This window comes from Macaca mulatta, chromosome 9 (assembly GCF_049350105.2).
Source record: "Macaca mulatta isolate MMU2019108-1 chromosome 9, T2T-MMU8v2.0, whole genome shotgun sequence".
Classification (NCBI taxonomy): Eukaryota; Metazoa; Chordata; class Mammalia; order Primates; family Cercopithecidae; genus Macaca; species Macaca mulatta.
Window position 1 is genome coordinate 103313469 of NC_133414.1, and position 26163 is coordinate 103339631.

General features: G+C 41.2%; 2 protein-coding genes across 9 annotated transcripts in view; one reads left to right on the forward strand and one right to left on the reverse strand.

Annotated features, from left to right (window-relative positions):
- Nucleotides 1–4769, forward strand: part of PCGF5 (polycomb group ring finger 5) — a 130894-nt gene extending 126125 nt beyond the window's left edge. For 3 of the 5 annotated variants that reach the window (XM_077946753.1, XM_028826652.2, XM_028826651.2), the window contains 2 exons: nucleotides 4330–4397; nucleotides 4638–4756. In XM_077946753.1, coding sequence (XP_077802879.1) covers nucleotides 4330–4397; nucleotides 4638–4656 — 87 coding nt within the window. In that variant the 3' untranslated portion in view covers nucleotides 4657–4756. Of the gene's footprint in view, nucleotides 1–4329; nucleotides 4398–4637 lie in introns of all 5 variants that reach the window. The other 2 variants (XM_077946755.1, XM_077946754.1) reach the window with 1 other exon arrangement.
- Nucleotides 1–26163, reverse strand: part of LOC144331172 (uncharacterized) — a 150487-nt gene that overhangs the window by 44270 nt on the left and 80054 nt on the right. Inside the window, exons 3-4 of one of the 4 annotated variants that reach the window (XM_077946762.1) lie at nucleotides 8547–8657; nucleotides 4967–7540 (exon numbers count right to left, since the gene is read on the reverse strand). The exons of the other annotated variants lie outside the window; for them this stretch is intronic. Coding sequence (XP_077802888.1) covers nucleotides 8599–8657 — 59 coding nt within the window. The 3' untranslated portion in view covers nucleotides 4967–7540; nucleotides 8547–8598. Of the gene's footprint in view, nucleotides 1–4966; nucleotides 7541–8546; nucleotides 8658–26163 lie in introns of those variants that run through there. 4 annotated transcript variants of the gene reach the window in all.

Consider the following 26163-nt stretch of genomic DNA (forward strand, 5'->3'; position numbering starts at 1 on the left):
CTCAGTGGGCAGTTTCCCATAACCCTCACCTATTCCAGGGTTACAGCCCACAGCCTCTTTCTACAGGGATGTGCTCTTCCCACAGGCCACCATCTTGGGCAGGATTTCTCTTCAGTGGCTCCTGACTGATATTGCTACTGCAAGTTCTCATACCAACCCCAAGAGTCAAGCAACATCGACCCACTCTCAAAGAGGAGTCTGTGTTTACCCGCACAGCAGCCACGCTCTCTCTCCCTTCTTCTGCCCCGTGCCTCCGGCCTGGGGCACAGCCTCTAGTCTTCGGATCCCTCTGGGTCCGCTGACTCCAGGCAAGGCGTCTCTTAACTGCAGCCACACATGTCAAGCTTTCCTAAGGTGCTGCGGAAGCCCTACTCCCACTGGTTTGGGAGAAGGGAACAGCACCCTCCACCCCTCTGCCTGGAGGAACAGTGTTCACGGCACAGCTCACACCACAGAAAGCCTCTGCCTAAGTTTTCTCTCCTTAGTTCCTGGACTATGTCTTTGAAAGCTGGAAACAGAGTCCCAGCCACACAGGTAACCAGAGCCCCTGGGCACTTTATCGTCACTAGGTCTGAGCAGACTCTCCCTCTTGCATTTCTTCCACCTTCATGGCCAGAGGAACAGTGGTTGTCCAGGCTCCCAGGAAAACATGGCTCTCTCTATGGTTACCTCATCCAGATGCAAGAGCCCTTCAACCATAATCCAGCTCCTGAGGGCAAAAGCAGATGAAGAGAGAGCCACTCACGCTCTGCTTTGCGGCGTCCAGTCCACGGTCTTTCAGAACAGCCACCCCTGAGAGCTGAAGGCTGGACTGTAGAGAGGGAGAGTGAAGCCCTGTCTGATGCACCACGGGCCAAACCTGCTGCTCATCTAAATGCAGAGGGCTCTGGCCCGGACCATGGAGTCGGTGCCAGCTGTTCTGGGCTGGTCAGTACTGCCTACCCGCATCAAATGTTCTTCCTTTCTCAAGCCCCCTCAGGGGAGCAGTTGGAGAGCACTTGCTGAAGGGGCAGATTGTGTCTGGGGAAGTTTTCCCCGTTGGGCTGACCCAGAAGTGAGATGGAAAGAGCTCAAGGATGATGTCTGTGATTCTTCTAGATGTGCTCACTGAGGGGCGTCTGGGAGCTGCCACTGGGGTTCCCCTCCAAGGCAGCCCCATAGCTCTGGGTTGAACGGTGCTGTGATGGGGAGGTGAGAAAGGATCCAGGAGTCCAACCAAGGTGGGCTTCATTCATAGTTCAGCCGCTCACTAGACTAGCCGTGTAGCCATGGTAGGTCGCTTCCCTTCTTCTTCACCCTGGACCTCCCTTCTCGTGACACTCATCTCAATTGCAACTGCTTGTGTCGAACCTGTCATCCCAGCCACAGTGCAAGCTCCCTGAGCACACAGGCCAGGCCTTGGTGTTCAACCCTATGTCCTGGCCCTAGCACAGGGCCTGGCCCATGGGAGGTCTTCAGAAAAAAGAAACACCTGAGTAAATAATATGAACAGTAACTCTCCTACACTATAAACTAAATGATTCTGTTATTAATCCAGAAACAGTTGCAGTATCAACACCACCCCTAGACTGAGGCAAGAGAACATGCCATCCAATTGGGCCTCTCAGGCCACAGGAGGTTGTAGGGAGGGGAAGTGAAGGATTATGGTTTTTGTCCTGGGTTTTTACCAGGGCTACAATTTACTTCAAGTAACATACCCCAGATCACCCCAAGTGGACATCCAGACAGACAGATCACTGTGCCTTCTACTTCACCTCTGCTTGGGTGACAGTTTCAGGAAACCCTGGCATCCTGGGCAGCTTGATAAGTCAGTCTCCATCCCAGGTCCAGTGGGTCCACGTGGGTCCAGGTAACCTGGGAGCCTGGGCCACCTTCTGCCCCACCTGCCTTGACAGGGCCATGAAATCACTCAAGTTCACAGGCAGCAGGACAGGCCAGGAAAAGAACACCAGCATCATTCTCTGGGGATCACACTGCAGGGCCCTGAGTAAGAACAGGATGGCTGTAGATGTGGCATTATATACAACTTTAAAATATTTAGGCACATGCTATGTGGGCTTCATTTGTACACTTGCTTCAAGCCCTGCAAATTCAGGGGTGTATCTGCATGGTTGCTCGATGCTCAGGCTTAATTAGCCGTGAGCTATCATTCCTTTGTGCTTTTAATCAATCTTTTAAAAGTTCCTTCTATGTGCTGGATATTGTGCTAGTGTCAGGTTCTTTAAGGGTCTCATTGTCCTCATCAGCTTCTCCAGTGAAGCTGACATTGTTTCACAAAGTCTCATGCTTAGTCATGAACTACAAGTTCCATCCAGACCCACCTGGCTTTCTTTCACCCCATCCTTGCCAATTTTACCCCAGTACTGAGGCTTGGATCAGGTCCCCCCACCTCCCTCTTAATCTACGTAACTAAGTAAATCCAAGCAGCCCTTCCTGTCTTAGCCTACACGTCATTACCCAATAAGCAAACCTTTCCCAACTCAACTCAGGAGCACTTTCTTCAGAAAAAACTTTCCTGGCCTTCACAATTGGATTAAGCCTCTGTCAGAGGCTCTTGTAAATATCAGCTATCTTCTTAGCATGTGACACTGGCAACTTTATGCTCCGGGATTGGATGAATAACTGTCTCCCGCACTAGGCTGTTGAGTTTGATGGGCTCTACCGGATTCACTGTTGGATCTCTAGGGCTCAGCACAGTGTCTGACACAGAGCAGGCACTCCAGGAATATTTACTGATTGAATTAAATAAATACAAGGTAATGTATGGATAAATTCAATACATATTTCATGGCTTGAATTTGACTAACATTTACTGGGTTTTCATAAAACATACTATGAGTTAAGGCAAATAGTACCAAATGAGAACCATTAACATGTATTTTCGTGGAGCTCAAATGAAATAACTTTGTCTAGCTATGGAATGTATGGGGAATTCATGAGAGGCTGAGAAGAGATGGTATAACTACATTCTGTGGTCAGTTCTGCTCCCATCCTGCTCTGCTTGCACTCTTTACTAAGCGCTACTTTTCCTGATATTTTGTTTTTATGAGTCCTCATCTCTTCTTCTCTTTTTTCCTCCTATGTGTTTTTCAAATGCATTCATCATCAGCAAAATTAATCTAATAGGCATGCCCTTTGACCCAGAACTTTCAACTGAAGGATTCTAGCTCCTAGAAATATTACTGTCATTTCAAATGACATAATACAAAGAGTATTCACAGCAGCAGTGTTTGTCATGACAAGGAAATGGAAACAAGATGCCTACCAATAGAGGAACAGATTCATACATTCACACTATGACCTTGCAAAGAATGTGGTAGATCTATGTTCTGATGAGGAAAGCTGCATCTAATACCTGGCCAAGGAGGAAAAAGGCAAGTTGCCATGTAATATGTACATTATGATCCCTCCCCTACAATCAACCTATCTGTTTGCATACACGTGGTAGAAATTACAAATTAAATTGCAACAATGGTTACCTTTGAGGAAGGACTTGGAGGGAGCTTGGGAAGGTCACTGTTACTTCTTGCTTTATACTCCTCTGTATTATCCAAATTTATGACAAAAGTATGTTAGATTTCTAGCTTAAAAACTACAGTAATGTAAGTGATTAATTTGCTTGTTTATGATCTGCTTCTCCTCTCTAGGATGTAAATTCCATATAAGCAGAGACTTTGTCCACCTTTTCTCACCGTCATCTCCACTGTGCTTACAACAGTGCCTGGAATACAGGAAGTGCTCAATGCATATTTTTTGAGTGACAGATCAATTTTTTAAAAAGAAAATTCCATTTTGACAAAATCTATCTTTCATATCCCCCTCCGCAACCCCTCCATGTTCTTATTGGTGAAGTGACTGGGTGCTGAGGAATCTGAAATTCTCTGCCTCACATGGTGGGCCTTGAATTAAGGTTGACCTCTTCCCTGAATCATTGGTTCCCATGATAAATGGGTTGAAAACCCATAAGGCCTCCTACACACAAATGTGAAAAAGACTCAAAGTTCTTAAGCGATAGGGTTTCAAGCAACAAAAAATGGGTTGTTTTAAAAAAGAAACCTTGATATTGGTTTAAAGTTAATCCCTTCAAAAAGTAAGAGCTAAAAAAGAACACATTAAGTTAGAAACAAGGAACAAAAGCCTGTGCTGTCTGTCCAATCATTGAAAGGTCACAACTGTTTAACCACCAGATAATTCGACCTATTTAGAAGAGTCCAACAAAACCACAAAAATATAATAGATTATAGCTTAGGAAAAGATCTGCAAAAATATGCACTAAATTGTATTCTGTGGTTACTGCTTCTCTTTAACTTTCCCTTTGCTTTACTGCAGAACCAACATACAGCCGCTCAGGAATGCACACAATCTCAAGGACCCGTGGGCTGCCTTGCCTTTTCTTCGTGAGTGGAATTGTAGAATTTGGGGACCATGATGCAGAGTGAGAAACTGGTCAGGTCCAAAGATGTCAGAACTCAGGGGTTTCATGTTGTGCACAGACAAGGAAGAGAAAAGAGGGAGTATGTCAGTCATATCGCCTGGACCAGATGGTTCTGGGTTTGGGAATCCTCATTTCTTGCATCTTACAGTTACATAAATCTATTACTTCTGTGCTTTTGGTTTTTTCTTTACTGTATCAACAGGCTACTGCAGGGGTCATAGCCTGGACATGGCCAACCAGAAAGATACTCAAGGAATGTTCAATGGAAGAAAGCAGGTACACTCGATCCCTGCATAGAGCCACAGAAACAAATGTCATTTGTGAATTTAACTGCTAGAGGCTAATGGAAATACGATGCAAACAACCTAAAGAACTTCCAGCTCAATCAATGATTCTTTTTTATCTGTAATCTTTATTTGTAAAAGAGAAACCTATTGTTTTTCCCTTAAGTTGTGATGCCAGCGTAATGTGATCTCATGCAATGTGGGTGAAAGTTAAATGATTTTTTTAAATAAATGTATAAGAGTAAGTTTAATAAGTAGAAAACGTTGAATTTTATCTTCAAGGTAATATTTACAGAAAAATGAAATGGAGCATGTGCTTTGAGGTGAGGAGAAAGTAACGAGACACTTTCACTTTTAGCTTCATTCTGTTCCATATCATCAAATTTGTTCCCTGTATCAGGAAGTAACAAACATAAAGAGATAAAAAGTGATCTCAGAAAGGGCAAAATCTATAGTTTACTCCAAATGCTGTATAAGTCCCTTGGGTTTCTTTTTCAGGAAGTCAATTCCCTGTCCCATGACTGCCAGTTAGGGCTTGTGGCTTCTCACCAATATTCCCCCATAAAAATCAGCTCAAGGTGTGACTGCAGCTCAAGTCTGATCTCTCCTGGTCAACTGGGAAATTTACAGGGGACACTCGCACTTTACCAGGGAACAAAATTCTGTGCCACAGGAAAGAAACTGGAGGGGGATTAATTGCAGGCTGGAAAGACTAATGGTACCACAGTGGAGGGAGACGCTTATAAAATGTTAAGCAATGTGTTATTTTTATAAGGTAAGAGACCATATACAAAACAAATCTAATATGTGTGATTTAGAGCACAGGCTTTGCGGTCAGAGACCTGAAGGCAAATATTTCTCTGCCGTTTACTTTGGCCAAGTCACCTGCCTCTCTAAGGCTCAGTTTCCTCATCCATCAATTGTGTGTAATAAAAAGACAGTGTGGTTCTGAGTAGTGAAGTGCTCAATAAAAAGTAGCCATTCACAGAAAGACAAACTTTGCATGTTCTCACTCATTTGTGGAAATTAAAAATTAAAACAGTTGAATTCATGGAGATAGAGAACAGAATGATGATTACCATGGGCTGGGAGGGGCGGTAGGGAGGGAAGGACATTGGGGATGGTTAGTGGGTACAAAAATATAGTTAGATAGAATAGACAAGATACAATGTTTGATAGCACAATGGGGTGACTACAGTCAACAGTAATTTATTGTGCATTTAAAAATAACTAAAAGAGTATAATTGGAATGTTTGTAACACAAAGAAATGATAAATGTTTGAGGTGCTAGATACTCCATTTACCCTGATGTGATTATAATGCATTGTATGCCTGTATTAAAATATCTCATATACCCCATAAATATATACTCTATGTACCCATAAAAATAAAAAATAAAATTTAAAAGTAGCTATTACTTTTTACCTTTTATGAGATGCATAAACTTTTTAACTAGAGTAACAAGAAATTACACAAACATGCATAAATGGAAATTATTAATGTTTCCTTGACAAAAATGTGGGATTGCTTTTGAGGGACATTGTTAGCGTGAATGCTTCAAAAACAGAGTCAATAATCATCCGACATTAAATCCAAATCAGTGTACTCTATACACCTGCCTACATGTCTGCGTGAGCATGGGTGCTCCCCAAATGCCTGTAATTTGTAAGAGCCATTTAATATTTACTTTCATTTTTCCTTCCCCACTCAGAGTTCTTCCATTTCTCCCGACAGAATCAAGGAGAAATCTCCCAGGAAGGCGAAACCTCTGGACCACCAAGTCCTTGAAGTAGGTTGACCCACTGCCACAGGTTTAATGGGAGTGTCCCAGTTTCAGCACTTAATAATCTCATGCTCCAGAAGCTCCACCAGTCTTCTGCAAACTGAGGTGGTGGTTTCCTCTACCTGGGAGCCTGGCACCCCAGCCAGGACCTACAGGATTACATCTGTTGACTGCACTCAGTTTTACTTCAATGCAGGTGGCGTTTCTTTCCTTTGGTAGAGTTCTTTCACTAACACCCCTGTGAGTCTTGTCAGATGTGATTAAACTATGGGCAACACAAATGGAATGAAAAGAAGGAGGTGGAATTGTTTGTTTGTTTTTTTTTTTAACCTAAGATAACTGACAGATAAGACTTGAGATGAACGGGGGGGGGGGGGGGGGGGGGGGGGGGGGGGTTAAAGAAGGGTATGCGTGCCTCTGGGTGCTTTGCTATCTATGTGCTTACACACAGGAGGGAGTGTGTGTAATGTACTGGGGAAGAGACCATGGGAAGCTCGACCTGGGCAGGAGCCCCTGGCAAGTGGGGGAGGGGAAGGCAGACGTGGCTGCAAAATTGAGGCACACAGTTCCCCATCATGGCCTCCAGAGGGAGCCATCATCCCGCAGTGATTCTTTGCCTTTTGGGGCGGGGAGAAGGAAGTCGATGCACCTGGAGGGTAAGGAACGAGGTGGACCACTCGCAGTGCTTGAACGTTCTCCTTGTTAACCCCAGCAGGGATAAGCACCTCCGCCTCATAAGATCAAAGCTCTTTCGTTCCCGCTTTAACGTTGCCAGTGTCCTTTACTTCCGAAAGAATGAGAAACCTCATCCTAGCAATCCCAGGGATCTGTGCCCTCCAGAGGAAGATCTCTGCAAAGCTGTTTACAGCGGGTTGTGTGGAGGCCAGCTTCTCTGGCACGGCGCGGTGTTCCCGTGGAGCGTTTCCAGGGCGCGGAGGCCCAGGGTCACCGGCTCGAATGAATAGGGAGCTGATTGCCGCTCCACACTGATGGATGTATATTTGTTACATTTGAAATGTTCTGAGAAAAGAACTGCTTCTGAAAAGAAGAGCTTTGTGTGAGCACAGTGAACATGAAGGGCGAGATTCCAAAACCTTTAGGGGGGTTTTCTTTCTGTGCAAGAATGAGCCACAGAAAGCTGTTCCCAGCATCCTGTGGTAATCTAGGAACACCTACGGAAAAGCGTTGCCCCCGTCTCAATCCCAGGGGTGGGAATCAGGAATTACAGAAGCCGCCATCAGAGCCCAGGTCTGGCTCTGTCATTGCCCCTTGGGTGACCTCGCAGCAAACCCCCGCCTTTTTCTCTCTCTCTGTATACAGTACATGACCAACCAACCTAACTGGCACTCAATCCAAGGTGGGCTACTGACTCTTGACTCCTTTGCTTAGAATTTTTTGGACTTGACACTGAGCAATCTCCCTATGGTGACTGAAGCTGGAAGGTTCAATATTAGGGTTCTCCATAGATATGGGACCAATAGGGTGTGTGTGTGTGTGTGTGTGTGTGTGTGTGTGTGTGTGTGTGTGTGTGTGTAGAGAGAGAAGAGAGAAAGATTGTTAAATAGATAGATAGATAGATAGATAGATAGATAGATAGACAGACAGACAGATAGACAGATAGATAAAAAGGAATTTATTATGGGAATTGGCTAAGACAGGTTGTCTGCGAGCTGGAAACCCTGGGATGCTGGTAGCATGGCTCAGTCTAAGTTCAAAGGGCTTGGAAGTAGGGAAGCAGGTGGTGTAATTCTCAGTCCAAGGCTGAAGGCCTGAGAACTGGGGGTGGGGTGGAGGACTGTGGTAAGTTTTAGAGCCTAAAAGTTGGAGCTTGGAGTTCTGATGTCGAGGGGACAGAAGAAAATATACCCCACATCCAGGACGGAGAGAGAGGAACTCGCCTTTTTGTTCTATTTGGGTTCCCAGCTGATTGGATGGTACCTGCCCACACTGAGAGCAGATTTTCCCCTCTCAGTCCCTTGACTCACTTGGCAATCTCCTCTGGAAACAGCCTCCATGACATACTCAGAAATAATCATGTATTTACCTGTTCTTTAGGTAATCCTTAATCCAGTCAAGTTTACATCTAAAGTGAACCATCACAACAGACAAGGATGAAGTTGGTGGATATGTTTCCGCTGACATGGAGTGATCCAGTCTGCAAGGAAGGAGAAGGAAGCTGGCCACGCACACACAGCACAGGAGGAATGAGGGGAGGCACCTCGCGCACCTCAGTAACTTGGCTATAGTTATTCCTGAAGCCCATTTGCATCCCCACTCTTTCCCACACTTGGTTTTTCAACATTTTCTTTTAGATTTTTGTGACTCAAATCAATTCCTCTTTGAGATGAAGCTAATTGGGATTTGGTTCTGTCACCTGTAACCATAGCCCTAACCGAAAGAGGTGTTTGAACAGCTTTAGGGTGATTAAAATGAGTACAAAGGGGGAAGTCCACCAATAGCTCTGACATTTTGGTTTCTGTCACCTCATGTCTTTCTTAAACACATGAATTTTACCAGATACACTTTAAGGGTCAGTTTTATAGTTTTTTTTTTTTTTTCAAACTTTTAATTGAATGATAACATACATACTAAAAAAAACCGCACAATCATAACTTTTCACAAAATACACATACCTGTATAACCAACACCCAGATTAAGAATCAGAACAGGCTGGGCATGGTGGCTTACACCTGTAATCACAGCATTTGGGGAGGCCAAGGCGGGAGGATCACTTGAACCCACCCAGGAGTTCAAGATCAGCCTGGACAACATAGCAGGACCTCATCTCTACTAAAAATAAAAATGAAAAATAGCAGGGCATGGTGGTGTGTGCCAGTAGTCCCAGCTACTCAGGAGACTTAGCCAGGAGGATCGCTTGAGCCCAGGAGGTTGAGGCTTGGTCATGCCACTCCACTCCAGCCTGGGTAACAGAGCAAGACCCTGTCTCAAAACAAAACAAAGAAACAGTAAAGAATCAGAAGATATCTAGCAACCTCCCAGTCAGCATCCCCTCACCTCAAGGTAGCCATGCTCCTGACTTCTGACATCATGAAACATTTTGCCTGTTTCTGAACTTTAAGGAATCATACAGGATGTTCTCTTTCATGTCTGGCTTCTTTCTCATTGGTAAGAGGCATCCATGTTGTTGCCTGAGGCTGTAGTCTATCCTTATTGCTGAGTAGTATCCCCAGCTTTGTATTTAAATGTTATTTTTCTTAAAGTAGGCTAGAAATCAGTAATAGAAACATAGTAGAAGTAGCTATTTGTTCTCGTGATGATCTATTGATCCTAAAATATCTAAATCAGACAAGCTGCCTGGAACTTTGCAGAAGAGAGAAACTGCTCTTATTAAGTTGGAGGCTTCATTGAGATTCCTCTTATGCTGCTCAGCTCAAGTGAGGGCATGAGCTGCTTCCTCCTTATGGAGCGGGGAAAACAACAAATGACCCACCTCTTACCCTTGCGTGGAACAGAGCTTCTGAAAGAAAAACATGCTGCAGCTGTCCTTAAAAGTGACCCTTTCAAAAAACCTAATCAGACTGCATATTGTGTATTTCAGCAAATAGCATTCAATGACTCTAAAGACAAATAATGCCTTACCGCAATTTTTACATAATTTTTGGAAAACAATACTATTCTAATTTTTACCAAGCAAGCAAACAGTAATTTATTCACAGGGCTGTTCTAGTAGACCTTTCTTCACTTGCCTTGAGATACAGATTCTGAATATGAATTTCATCAACGCCTGTAGTTTTGCTTCTTTATCCTCCGTAAGAATTAGAATGCAAATCATGAATCCCAATTCAACTGGCTTAACAAATAAGGAAAATTTATTATTTTTCATCACAAGAAGTATGGGCTAACATTGACAAGAACCTGAGTTCTTTCTTTATCAGACTGACCTAAGGAGAGCCTGGTTGGATCCAATTAGACAGAGGCCATGCCAGGAATCATATCCAGAAATAACAGCTTCCAACAGCAAAATATACTGTCTCTCTCTCTCTCTCTCTCTCTCTCTCTCTCTCTCTCTCTCCTCTCTCTCTCTCTCTGAAGAAACCATCCTTAGAAACCTACCACTTCTTATCAGCCAGAATTACATCCAGGTCCATTGGAAAAATCAACCACTGGCAAAGGGAATGAGATTAGCATACTTGGCATATAACAACAGTGTTTATCCCTAAAATGAGGAATACAGTCCCCTCGCCTGAGTGACTTTCAAACAGAACAATGGCTCTCCTGGCAAGGGAGACAGGGAGAAAGATTATTGGACTAACAACTACCCAACCATTATCCTCCACAGTCTACCTCTTCGACTTCCCAGCTTCCATACATTGTTCAAAAAATGCTCATACTTCCACAAAATGCACATAGTCCTTCCAGTGAAAAGAACCTAAAGTCTCATCAAGAAAAAAACAAGATAAATCCAATAAAACCTTTCATTCAGAGAAGTGACTGTCATCACTGATCCATAGCACATGTTATTTCCTGAAGGACATCAATAGCAAATACTAGTTCCATGACCCAGGAATCGAGTGAGTTTCTCTGTCAGCCTGGTGGACATCCCTGGTTCCACTCCACTGGAGCCTCCCTTTCCCATTGTCTTCCATGGCCATTTCTGGGGTAAGGGTTGAAGAAGATACCCTCCTGGATGCTGCTGGATTTAACAGCTCACTTCCAGCAGATACAGATTCTATGGTCTCAGAACAATAGGACTTGAATGGTTCCAGACTTTTATCAGTTTGAAATTCACTTCTGGTCAGGTCCAGGCACTGATAATGGCCAGTCATCTTGTCTGTATGAGGCCTGTGAGAGACACAATCGCTCCTCCTTGCCACGTGTCTCTATGATCTTCCCACCTTCAAGCACAAAGTTTAATGGCCTCCACCTTGAGCCAACTGGTAACAAAAGCCACGTGGTGGAAGAGGGTGTGAAGCAGGGGAGGGGTGATGTCACCTGTGATCCCAGCCCTACTGGATGCACCTAAGCTAGACGGTGCCTCCTGTCTTACAAAGGATGTGTGGTGAGAGATACTAAGGGGAGGCATGGGGAATCAGATTTGCTTTTGTCCCAATTCTACCAGTCATACCTCCTGAGAAATTTCTTTTTTCTCTACCTTTTGGGAGGTAAGTAGGAGAAGGACATCAATTTTGTACAAAACTGGGATTTGCAAGCTTGAAAATCTCCAAATTATGGCTTTTAAATCGATTTAGATTCTAGGTTATGGGCAGGAAGAGTCTGTATTAGCAAAATTTGACTGTCTTCCCTTTCTGCATCCAGGCATGTCACTTTTCACCTAAACTTGCCTCTTAGACTATCCCTTTCTCAAAAACTTCAAGGAATAACGAGCATGTGCCAATATCCCTGATTTTCCTACCAATACCTCTAACCCTACAGTGTCCATAGGCACATGATCAGAGTCCTGAAGTCCAACTTGTGACAAAATGACCAAAACCTACAGACTCAGAAATTTTGAAATATGGCTTTTACTGTTGTAAAATACTTAAGAGCTACATTTAGAAATGAAGGAGTTGACCACCAGCTGAAGTCAGGAACTATCACACCCAGTTTCACATTTTCTCTGTCGTATACATGTGGAAACCCCCGTTTCCCTCTGCCTACACCACCTTTCCAGAAATTGTTTTAGGATCTACAGGGAAGGGAGACTCTTTTCCTCATAAGTAAACACACTTTAAAAAAGATATTTGAACACATACTTTGAAAACAAGAGGAATCACAGCAAACAATATAAAATATAAATCTGAAAATAGATCAGGATATACTGCTTACACAGGGGGAGGATCATATCATTTTGATAAGAAGAACTAAAGGTAATATAGCATTGAAAATGTGTTTGTCTGGCTGGGCATGGTGGCTCATGCCTGTAATCCTAGCACTTTGGGAGGCCAAGGTGGATCACCTGAGGTCACCTGAGGCCAAGGTGGATCACCTGAGGTCTAGCCAACATGGCAAAACCCTGTCTCTACTAAAAATACAAAAATTAGCTGGGCGTGGTGGCACATGTTTGTAATCCCAGTTAGGAGGCTGAGGCAGGAGAATCACTTGAACCTGGGAGGCAGAAGTTGCAGTAAGTCGAGACCACGCCACTGCACTCCAACCTGGGTGACAGAGTGAGACTCCATCTCCAAAAAAAAAAAAAAAAAAAAAAAAGAGAGAGAGAGAGAGAAAGAGAGAACGTCTTTGTTCATTGAGATTTTTAACTTTTAGAAAAGACAATATGAAGTTCTGTTCATTAGGGACAGTGCCAGTTAAAGTTTGGTTTGTTTTAAGGCAGAAGCTCGTCTTCAGTGTTCCATTAATAGCCAATTGATTTTCCTCTATGACACTGGGAGGAAATATGAGGGAGGGTTCACCATTGATCCTTCTGATCTCTGCACTCTTATTCAGATTCTAATCTGGCAACATGCTGCACAAACACTAGCACTAACACCAGCATCTGGGGCTTCGCTATGTCGTTCTGATGGTATGATTCTCACCATGCGTAGGTTTGATGATATCTAAGCCATATCAACTTCCCTTCCAGAAAGGAGTACTCCCATTTAGTTTTGAGTTGAACGTTAATCAATTCCCTTTACACAAGTTCAGCATAGTTGAACAAAACAGAACCATGTTCCAAAATCCAGGTTGATGCAATATATCATGTTCACCAATTTATCCCAATGGTTAGTACATTCCTGACACACGGCCAGTGCTCAATAACTACTTACTGCCTAGATGAATACATGAAAAAGACATGGCCACTGAGCAGCTCAGACAGCCTTGGCTTGGAATATTTTGCTGGTCACATTAAGTTATTCACAGTTTACTAACAACAAAGACATGGGGAAGCCAGATTTCTGTAATTTTGAAATAGTTTATAGTTTCATTAGACTTTGAGTCTTGCTTGTCAAATAGCGTTTATTAATATCCACTTTCTCCCAGGCAGAGCTCTAGGCACAAGGCAGAAAGTTAAAAATTCCAGAACAAATCTCTTTTTTTCTTTTCTTCCTCCACTTTTTCTTCCTCCACTACATTTTTCTTTCTCCACTACAAATACCTGATTCTAAGCCAGGTGTCTTTGAGATCCAGCCCCAAAACACTGCAATGATGGACACCGATGAGACTCCTTAAAAGCTGCCTTTCCTTTCTCCTTCCTCCAATCTCAGAAGTAACCGCTGCCTTCCAATTCCTGTAACATTGTTCTTAGCACTCATATAGCCACTATTATTGCAAGTTGCACACACGGACATGGAATTACTAAAAAACACATGGCTCTCTGTCTTGCTGTGCTGCGTCATGACTTTGTTGGAGGCGGACACCCATTTATAAATAACACACATTTGTCAAATCAATGAATAAACAGCAGAGATGCATTTTTTCTTCTCTCTAACTGAGAATTTAAAGATAAAAAATGAAAACTGGATAAAAGACAGGGAAGATCTACTCTTTAGCTAGAAAATGAGCAAAGCAGAAAAGTCTTATCTCTGGACTCAGTCATCTGGGAGAATGCACACAGTAAGTGAAATTCTTTGATATGCTTCTCATCGAGATTGGTCAACTATACGTTTTCCCCTCGACTCCTGGCCTATCTTGTGACTCAGTTGTAACCAGTAGAATGCAATGGAAGTGATGTGGCATAACTTCTGAGGCTGTCAGCAAAGGCCATGCTGCTTCTAACTGATTCTCTTGGGGTGCTCATTCTAGGAGAGCCTACCCCTGCCACCATGTAAGAACTTGGACTATCCTGGGACCATGGGATTGCTGTGCTGGATGTGCCATGTGTTTGTGGGCCTCTGGTCAACAGCCCCAGCTGAGCCAGTCAGTAGCCAGTGTCGGGCACAGTGGCTCACGCTGTGGTACCAACACTCTGGGAGGCTGCCATGATGGGTATCACTTGAGGTCAAGAGTTTAAGACTGACCTGGTCAACAAGACAGGACCCCATCTCTACAAAAAATTAAAGTTAAAAAACCAAAAAAAAAAAAAAAAAACCGCCAGTGTCAACTACCAGCCATGTGCATGAGCCACCTTGGACATCTGGCTCAGTCAAACCTTCAGATGACTGTAGCCCCAGCCAATATCTGACTGCAACCACATGAGAGACAGTGAGAACTGCCAAACTGTTTCTAAACCTCACTCTCAAAATACAATTGTTTTAAGCTGCTAAATAATGGGGAAATTCACTACACATTAATAATAACTGGACTAATTGCCTCTGGGTATTACCACTGTAGAAAAACCCTGAATTTTTCTTCTCTACTCTTGAATGGGGCTGTTGAGCCCTTTGTCAATTTTCAGACCAAGCATATACAAAGACACACAAGCATATGACCATTCATCAGTGAGTATCTTACTCCATAAATGAAAACAGGCTGGGCATGGTGGCTCACACCTGTAATCCCAGCACTTTGGGAGGCCGAGGCGGGTGGAGCACCTGAGGTCAGGAGTTCATGACCAGACTGACCAACATGGCAAAACCCTGTCTCTACTAAAAATACAAAATTAGCTGGGCGTAGTGGCACATGCCAGTAATCCCAGCAACTTGGGGGACTGAGGCAGGAGAATTGCTTGAACCTGGGAGGTGGAGGTTGCAGTGAGCCAAGATCACGCCACTGAACTCCAGCCTGGGCAACAAGAGCGAGACTCCGTCTCAGAAAAAGAAAAAAAAACCTTCAGAGCCTGTACAAGTAGAATCCATCAGAATGTAAACTAAAATCATAAAAGGTTTCTGGAATGAAAGCAATCTCTGCTTAATTAACGCAAGCAATGTAACACCTGTTAAGATGAGCGTCATAGGATAATTATTAGAGGCTTCTACAAAGTAATGTTTCTTAGTTACTGAACAAAGACTTGGTAACTAGAAAGACTCAGAAATTATTCTCCTCTGAGAGGAAATGAGGGGAAAAAACATTCACAGAAACATCTTGTGACTGAAGCTAGCTCTGCCCCCATGTAGGGAAGCAAGGCTGACTTCATGTTGTACATCCCCGTGACTAATCTCTGACTATTAGTCTAAACTACAAATATACGCCAGCCAAGGCAACAGTAGGAAACCTTTCCATATGGCCAAATCTTTCCACAGTCAGTAGGGTTTGCAGGATGTGTAAATTAGACCTTTCACTTCCACAAAAGGAAATAATTGTACATGTGACCATTTGTTCTTCCTTGCTTTGTACTCCTTTCCATTGGAAACGTGCCCAGTCCACGTGTGCTGTCCTTCAGCGTAATGAAGAGCCTTCTAGAGGCTGTCTCCTTCCTTGCAGACCCTGCTCTTTTCTGTTCAGCCCTCAGCACTCCCCACATGTGGGAAGGATTGGCCTGGCCTTGGGCATAGTTCAAAGAGCTGAGCTGCATCATATCTCATCTTTCCTCACAGCCTGGCAGGCCAGGACCAGGGCAGCTCAGGTCTAAGCACACACAGGCAAGGATCTGGTTATTGGGAGTGACTTCTTCTCGGTATACTTCTGGCTCTACTTGGGACTGAGAACTGAGAACTCTATGCCAATTCTTGGAAATCCCCTGCTTGAGTGATCTTGTTGCAAAGATCCCTTAGAAATCCAGAAAGGCAGTGGCTTGAAAACTATGCTTAGAAAAGCCATAGGAACACAACTCAGGGTTGCCACAGAGAAGGAAGAGTGGGGTAATGAGATGAGTGGAATTCTGAGGCCCACCCACATGACAATCCAAAGCATCTTATCTGTTTCCTGTTTCTCATGTTGGATTTGAAATCTTTTATTTGTAGAAATTGTTTGAAAACTGCTGCAAAGTAGACAGATGATGAATTTTGAAATCAGAAGGCTGTGCACTTAAATCTCAGCTCCGCCCCTTATTGACATTCACTGAATGTCCCTGGCCTCAAATCTTCTGCAAAATGGGGATAACAATGTAAAACTCACAGGCATAGTGAAGATTAAATGAGATGATGTGATCAGAGAGCCTGGCACATAGTAGTTGCTCAATAAATGATAAAGGTTGGGGATTTAAAGGGTCAGTAATATGGCTCTCTTTTTCTCTGCCCAAGTTCAGAATCAGTTAAAAAAGAGACTCAGAAATAATACAGAAAAGCCCTAAAGGAACAATCTGGTTAGAGAATGAGGATTAGCTATATGGCAACAGAGGGCTTTCTAATATTGCACCCCAGAATTAAAACCACCTGCTCAATCACAAGCAGAACTGGAAATCTGTAGGCCTCCAGAAGAGATGGGGGCTCCCTTGTAAAATTTACAGCATGGAAAATGTCCCCACAGAAAGGCAGATCCCAAATAAATAAGGATAAAGAGAATGAGTTACACCTACTCAGTTACTCAAATCCACTAACAGGTAAGTCACTCATGCAACTTATGAGCCATCATATACAGTTGCACATGTTCACTGCACAATTACAGATAATGTCACTTATTATGTGCTTTGACTTGCCTTCTAAATAAATCTAGAAGTTTCCACAGGTCACAGCCAGCAACTCCATTGCTTTCTCAAAATTTTATTAACTAGCAAAGGAAAAGCAAGGCATCTATTGGAAAAGGATTCCAGGAGGAAAATTCACCACATTTAGTCTTGGCCATCCCTTTACAAAGAATTTTCAAGAAGATAGATATATGTGAAATGACAAATGGGTTAATGAATCTCATTATACTAAAAGTGGACAACATGGCCCATTGCCTGAGAAACATGAATGTATAAAAGCTACAGGTTCCCATTGGTTTCTTCAACTGGGATTGCTGCCCCAGGGCTTGACAACATGTTGGGTCATGTGACATAAGCCCTGTCACGTATCTGTGTAATCTTTGTGGTAATTTTCCCAGGGTGCTTATTCATTATTGTTAATGATATCAGTTGGTGCATTTAACTTCGGTAGTTATACAAAGACTTTTTCCCAGCCCCTTGACTCAGAGTATTTCTATCGACCCCCAGGGTGTATCTTGCCTGAAATCTATGCATATAAAAGAGGCATTTGCAATAACTCCACAGCTTCTTTCAACATAAAGGCTATCTTGGGAGAGTACCAACAACTCACCCTAATGTCGCAGTGCAATATATATATATATATATATATATCCTACTGAGATGAAAATGTCAACTCTGTGTGAAGACAGGCATTTACTCAGATGTCTGAAAACACTCAGTATAACTAGTATTAACACTAGCCTCAAGTTGCCAGAAATACTTGGAAAAGGGACAAAGAGTGTTTAGTTAATTTTGCTCTGGTTCTCTTTCACCCCCTGTTCCTAGCTTTCTGTTGGAGAGGTTTTGCCATATTTGGTTACAACAAATGGAGAAGGGAATGGTATTATTTGTGGGATACCAGTGATAGGAAACAACAGTAAGTTAGCTGGCAAAACATCAAGGCCTTAATAGAAATATGAGTATTTCTGGGGCAAAGGTTTGAAAGATTTGATGGTGGTTCTCTGTAACTATGGAATTTCTTTGAATTTCTGGCTCTAAAAACTCCATGGATTTGAATAAAAAGCCCAACACAGTGGAAATAACAATAGCTAACATTTGTTGAGCTTTTACTGAGTGGAGTGTGCTAAGCACTCTAATTTTGTTTTCACTGAATCCTTTTTACACCTCTGTGCAATCAGTACTATTATAATCCTCATTTTGTAGAGGAGGAAACAAAAGAGATTAAGCAATTTATCAGAAGGACACACAGCTGGTAAGTACCAGAGATGTGCTTGGATTCAGGAATCTTGACTCCTGAGGTTGTGAGAATATGAAGAAAGTATTGTTGCTCTTGAAAGGATTCAAACAAATACAACTTGTGTTTATGTTCTCTATAGAAAAGCCATTCTGGGTTCAACTGGTATTGAGGGGTTTAACCAAAAACAGAACTCTTCAGAAAACCATCTTCTTATTACTATAAGCAAAGGCCTCCCCAATTTATAAAATAAAGCAGATAGAAATGTATATCCCTGGGAAGCTGAGGGACATTCATCACTTAAATCCGGAAGGCAGAAGTTGGAGTCAGCTGAGCCGAGATTGCACCACTGCACTCCAGCCTGGGCAACAGAGCGAGACTCAGTCTCAAAAACAAACAAACAAATGAAAAATTGGAAATGTGTATCCAGGTAAGGAGCTCTGTGAAAGAAAATTGCTCCTGCCTAGGGGGCATGTAACAGATTATGAACAACAGCAAAAGAGCCTCTGCATTGCTGTAATGAAAATGGCTCATTCCTGAGCATCTTTCACAATTCAAAGTTGGGAAGACATTTTGCACAATCAAGATTGGGGTAGACCCCTGGTCTCCATTAAAAATTAAAATGCCCATGGGTCATGGTGATAATCCAATTATTAGTCTTCATATTGCTATAAATGAAGAATTTAATGATAAATAAAGTAGAGTTTTGAGTAAATTTTTATGAAAAATAAACCAAAAATGAGGAATCCTCTTGAGAAGCTCAAGACAAAAATTTCTTAACACATTTTAATTAGGGCTATTTATCTTCCAAAGAAACTGGGATGCTGTGATGAGAAAGCCTATTGGAATCGTTTTAAATTGCACTGCATTGGTTTTCTGGCTAAGTTTGAAAGGCAATAATACCTTTTTAAAAATCAAACAAGATTTGGATTCATCATTATCCAGAGGTTCAACTGATTGGCAGCTTTTAGTGCCCTGGATACAGGCTTTCTAAATAAGCCTCAAGGGTTTGGAAATTGCCCATTACTTCATCAGAAACAATCTTCCATGTGAGGTTAGGGGATGATGGGAAATTGGCATTGTAAACAATATAGGAAGTATTTTATGGTCAACTCAAACCTATGGTATTGCCTCATGTGCTGGAACAGAATGAAATTCTGTTTATTAAGACAGAAAACAATCCTAGGGCTAAAAGGAACTTAGAAAGAATTCTCTCTTTGACTCAACTAAAATCAAGATTGAACAATCCAAGGGCTACCTCTGGAGCTAATTCTATATATTATGCATCAATGCCAGTCATACCATTATTATTCAAAACTCATTGAACTGTGCAGCACAATGCTAAGGAGTTGGGGTATAAAGAGGAATGTACTTGGTTCCTACATCAAGGAGCTCACAACACAATTGAGGACACAGGGCACATCCATATCAAGATAGATCATTATTCAAACTAGCATTTGACAGCTGATACATAACGGTACACAACAAAATACTTTAGTGCTTTAGATGACAGAAATCCTGGGGCTAGAGAGGCAACTAGGTCTCCACGCACATGTAAGGATCCTGGGAAAGAGGAGAGAAAAAAGTCTTTAACAGTCTAGATGCTCCATCTTGAATTTGGTTAAAGCTGCATTCATAATTCAAGATTCATTCATGAGAATTTATTGGGCTTTATACTAATTATTTCTGCATATATGTTATACTTCAATAAAACTTCAATTAAAAAATTTTAAGAAATACATACTTGTAAAATAGTTTAAACAGATAGATACAGATACAGATCAAGATAGAGATCATATATATTACACGTATGTGTATATAATATATGATATGTGTATATATTACATAAATGAGATCAAAACTAGTTATTTTGAGTTGACATTATACTTTTCCTAACACTGAATGAATGTGGGGCTTTGGCTGGGGCTCATAACCCACATTCATGGGATCTTCTTCAAAAATACAATATAGAGAGTCCATGTCATATGAGGGAGCTAAAAAACAATTGAAATCATAGAAGTAGAGAATGGAGTTATGGTCATTTAGAGGCTGGGAAGGGGAGGGGGAGGAAAGGATAGCAGTAAGTTGGTTAAAAAATTACAGCTAGATTGGGAGGCCATACATGGCGGGTGGGTCACCTGAGGTCAGGAGTTCAAGACCAGTCTGGCCAACATGGTAAAACCCCATCTCTACTAAAAATACAAAAATTAGCCAGGTGTGGTGGCAGGCACCTGTAATCCCAACTACTTAGGAGGCTGACACAGGAGAATCGCTTGAACCCAGGAGGCAGAAGTTGCAGTGAGCCAAGATCGAGCCACTGCATTTTTTGAGACTCCATCTCAAAAAAAAAAAAAAAAAATTACAGCTAGATAGCAGGAATAAATTCTAGTGTTCTACAGCACTGTAGGATGAATACAGTTAACATTAATTTAGTGTATATTTTTATATAGCTTGAAGAGATTTTCAATATTCCCAACACAAAGAAATAATAAATGTTTGAAGTGATAGATATCCTAATTACCCATTTTTGATCATTACACATTGTAGATATATATCAATATATCACTGTACCCCATATATATTTACAATTATGTGCCAATTAAAAATAAAAGTTAAAGAAGGGCCAAAAAAAATGTAGAATCCGAGGGCAGACCTGAAAACTGCAGAAGTTTGATAAACAAAGGCAAAGAGGAGGGGATCTCTGGAATCTTGGAGAATATGGTTTTCCTAGCAAGGGGCTTTCCCAGGAAAGATGCCGAGGCTGGAGTTCTGTTTGGGGTGTGAATGGATGCTGGGAGCATGAAGGCTGAAGAATCAGAGCGTCACAATACAGCTCGTTCACATTGTTCCTTTCCTCCCCCACAGCAGGGAAACTCATCTGCCCTCAGGCCAATGTACAATCAGTAGCTTCTTTACCTCCATCATGGCTTCCATTGACAACTGAGAAGTGCTCTGCAAGCCTTCCCAGAGGCCCACACATCGGAGGGGAAGGCCTTCCTGTTTCTTGCAGTGCCAGAACTTGTATTGTTTGTGCATAGGGTTGCAAGATTTAGCAAAGACAAACAAACAACAACAACAACATAAACCTAGAATGCCCCAATTAATTTGAATTACAGATAAATAACAAATAAAATTTTAGTATAAGTATATTCCATCAAATATTGGGGACATACATATACTAGAATATTATTTGCTTTTATCTGAAATTCCATTTTAATTGGGTATCCTGTATTTTGCCTGAAAATCCTACATGTGGTATACTTGGGTCTACACATACCTCTCCACAGATTACAGTTTGTTTCCTACCCCCAAGTTATACAGGAAGAGCAATTGTGTTCTCAAAGTTCCAAAACTTAAACAAATTTTGGAACTTGCTTTATGTTTTTTCTCATTTATTTTCTGTATTATTTGTTTTATTTTAAAATCTATACACGATCATGGATTTAAAACAATTAAATACTACAGAGGACACTGTTGGCAGGAATGATGGAGTAGGGACCTCCAAAATTTGCTCCTCTATAAAAGCAACAAGAACACTGGCAAAAGTTGTCAAAATCACTAATTCCAAAACTCTGGAAATTAACCAAATACTGACAGTAATCCAAGAAGTGTTCATTAAAATAAATGGCTGAATCTTAGTAAGAACAGCAAGATTTGTGGTGATTTGATTTGCCCTATTCCCTCCCCTTTCTGCTTAGCACCATAGCAGTCTTAAAAAGGGTCCTCTAAAGTCAGTAAAAACCAGCAGCCTAGCAACCACTGGAGGTGGCAGAATGGGTTTTAAGTTGCCCCAAAACACCGTTCTTAGAGAATTGTTATCATTTGACTCATATGGCAGCTACCTAGAAATGGCAAATTGTGGGGCTTATCTTTATTTGACATGACTCAGAACTCTTTCATTTCAAACAGCCTTTTCCCTGGGAGTATTTGCTGAAAACAATCAGTGGCAATTGCTTAACATCACAGTTGTCTAGGATAGCAAAAACAGTTGTGGCTAATTAGAAACTAATGAAAAACTTAAAAGGAAAACGTAGGGAATGAGATTTCCATGGAGGGGCAGGCAGTGATTAAAAGGCTCTGAAATATTCCTGGGCATTCAGAAAGCTATGTTCATACGTCAAGTTGTACATATGCCCAGTGCTGTGTGTATGCCCAAGAAAGAACTCAAAAGGCCTCACCCTAAGCTCTCACTACTAATTAATCTTGAGGCTCTGCATAAACAGGAAGAACAGGAAGTGAAGGCTAAGACAGAGTTTAAAAACTGCCTGCCTTACTTTTTAACAGTGTTCTCCAAATCACACACAGACCCAGTGAGCAACGGTTGAGAGACTTACTGGTTCCAGGCATTCAAAATAATTTTTGTTCAATCATTAGCTAACCACTAAGCTAGCCAAGGAAAGAATTTATTAGCCAAAAATTAAAAGAATACAAACTTTACAAAATTAGTTCAAGAAAGTTACTAAACAAGCATGCAGAAACAAAAACTACAAATCTTAGGGAAGGGACAAATATTATTTCAAATGTTACAGCATTATACTTTTTAAATGCCCGGTTCTTAATAAAAAGTCACCAGACATACAAAGAAACAAGTTTGGCTCATACACAGAAGCAAAAAGCATTCAATGTAAACTATTGCTGAACCAGCCCAGATACTGGAATCAGTAAGCGAAGAATATAAATTATCTATTTAAAATACTTTCAAAGAATGAAAGTATGAGAATGGTGTCTCACTAAATAGAGACTATCAATGAAGGGATAGAAACTATTAAAAAGAAATATGTAGAAATTTTGGAGTTTAAAAGTTCAATAATTAAAATGAAAAGGTCAGTAGTGAGGCTTAATTACAGATTTGAACTTGTAGAAGAATGATCCAGCAAACTTGAAAAGAAGACTATTGAGATGACCCAGTCTGAGGAACAGAAAGAAAAGATGTAAAAAGACAGAGTCAGGGAGAGAGACAGCCTCAGAAACCTATGGGACATCATCAACCATATCAACATATGTATAATGAAAGTCTCAGAAGGAGAGGTGAGAAGAAAGGGGCCGAAAAAATATTTGAAGGAAAAATGGCCAAAACCTTCCAAATTTAATTTAAAATATTAACCTATGTATCCAAGAAGCTAAACACAATGAAACTGGATAAAGTCAAAGAGACACAAATACGTGGGTACATCATAATCAAACTATTAAAAGACAGGGACAGGCCAGGTGCAGTAGCTCACGCATGTAATCCCAGCATTTGGGGAGGCTGAGGCAGGTGGATCACTTGAGGTCAAGAGTTCAAGACCAGCCTGGCCAACATGATGAAACCCCATCTCTACTGAAAATACAAAAAATTACCCAGGCATATTAGCATGTGCCTGTAGTCCCAACTACTCAGGAGCTGAGGTGGGAGAATTGCTTGAACCTGGGAGGCAGAGGTTGCAGTGATGCTGGCAAGGCTGTGGGGAAATAGGAATGCTTTTACACCATTGGTGGGAATGTACATTAGTTCAACCATTGTGGAAGACAGTATGGCGATTTCTCAAGGATCCAGAACCAGAAATCCTGTTACTGGGTATATACCCAAAGGAATATAAATCATTCTACTATAAAGACACAGGCACACATATGTTTACTGCAGCACTATTTACAATAGCAAAGACTTGGAGCCAACCCAAATGCCCATCAATGATAGACTGGATAAAGAAAATGTGGTGCATATACACCATGGAATACTATGCAGCCACAAAAAGGAATGAGATCATGTTCTTTGCAGGGACATGGATGAAGCTGGAAGCCACCATCCTCAGCAAAACAACACAGGAACAGAAAACCGAACACCGCATGTTCTCACTCATAAGTGGGAGTTGAACAATGAGAACACAGGGAGACAGAGAGGATAAAAACATACAAACATACACCACGGCCTGCTGGGTGGGGGGTGGGGGGTGGGATGACGGGAGGGAACTTAGAGGAACAGTCAATAGGTGCGCCAAACCGCCATGGCACATGTATACTTATGTTACAAACTTGCACGTTCTGCATATGTATCCCTTTTATCAGAAGAAAAAATAAATAAAACAAAAATTCAACATAGAGTTATTAAATGACCCAGCAATTCCATTTCCGTATATACCCAAGAGAATTAAAAATGCATATCCACACAAAAACTTGTAAATGCATGTTCACAACAGCATTTTTATAACAGACAAAGAGTAGAGACAACCTAAATATCCAGCTACTGATAAATGAATAAATAAAATGTGCTATACACATACATTGAGTCATAAAAAAGAATAAACTTTTTTATTTATTTATGTATTTACAATGTATGTGCTATACACATACATTGAGTCATAAAAAGGTAATAATACTACATGAGTGAATCTTGAAAACATTATACTAAGTGAAAGAAGCCAGATATTGTATGATTCAATTTATATGAAATGTCCAGAATAGCAATCTTTAGATATTAAAAAGTAGATCAGTGGTTGCCAGGATTGGGGAAATGAAGGAACAGGGAGTGATGGATAATAGGTATGAGGGTTTCTTTTTGATGATGAAAACGTTCTGGAATTAGGGGAGTGGTAACAGTTTCACAACCACTCTAAACATGCTAAGACCAACCACACTGTGTACTGTAAGGGCATAAGTTTTATGCTATATTAATTATATCTCAAAAAAAGAAAAAGAGGAGAAAAACACTAGATCAATGTTTGAAGTGTAAAAACTCAATATGCCCTGATCACTGGTCCTTCGAACACCTAGAGGTAACCATAAGTTTTAAAAAATATTTTTACAGAAATGTTCTAAGCATATATGAATAGATATTTTTGAAATGTGCCCAAACAGGAACACAGTCTACACACTGTCCTGTCACATGCTTTTTTACACTAAGTATATCTTATTTTGTTCCCATTTGATATGCAGATAATTGGTCCTCATTTAAAAAAAAATGCTACAAAGCATTCTACTCTTCATACGTGTCGTAATTTATTTCATGATTCCCTGTTGAAGGAAATTTGGGTTTCTTTGATTTTTTTCCACTAAAAATGTGCTATAGCAGATATGTTTCTATGTATATCTTTGTGCACTAATGAGGAAAGATGGCTAAATTCCTAGCAGAGGCAGTGCTGGGCTACACACAAACATTTAGAAGTTGACAAGAGGCAAAGTGTGGTTGAAAGGGAAGAACTTGGTTGTCAACTTGACCTTGATTCCTGGTTCTGCCACTTATTAAATGTCTGATCTTGGCCAAATCAGTTAACTGAGCTTCATTTTCATCAGGTATAAAATCAAACTATGTTGAGGAAAGAGTTCCCCACTTTTGAAGTTTCCTTTCTAGTAGGAGGGGTTCAAATAGGGACGTGCTTATACCCTTTCTCCACCCTGTAATTTGTCTATCGCAGGGGAGGTGAAATGACTTATCTGATTAGTGAATTTGGTAAAAATAAATGTTCTTGGCTCAGATTACCCACTTGGGAGTGAACTATTTTTCTGTGTTTTCAGTCTTCCCTTGACAGCTCCCACAATGGGAAGTCCACACTGGTACGGCATTCAAGTGACTAGGTTAAGTTCAGTGCAGGAGCATTTGGCTCTCGTGCTAATCTAAGTCATCTAACTTAATCTTTTTCAGTAATAAAAGTGATATTTTGCTTCTCTCTTCTCCACTGTCTTATTTCTCAGGTTATTTAGAACTTAGGTAAAGAAACAGGGTGCTATTTATTTGACCCTCTCAAGATCTTAACCAACTATTAATATCTTCCTTGAAATAAAGTTTTGAAGATTGAAAAATGTATGTCTGGGAAGTATCTGGCATATCTACGTGCCTTAAAAATGATGCCTATTACTATTATTTCAGGAAAAAAACCTCAATAATTTACATTACCCTCTCACTCTACATTATGTGTATCCTGTATCCTCACTAGCCAAAAACTTTTGGCTCCACTTTTTGTGTTTTGCATTATAAATAATGCACATTTATTGAATATATCATTTCAAATTACACAGACCCATTTTATATTCTTGCCAAGACACTTGTTCAAC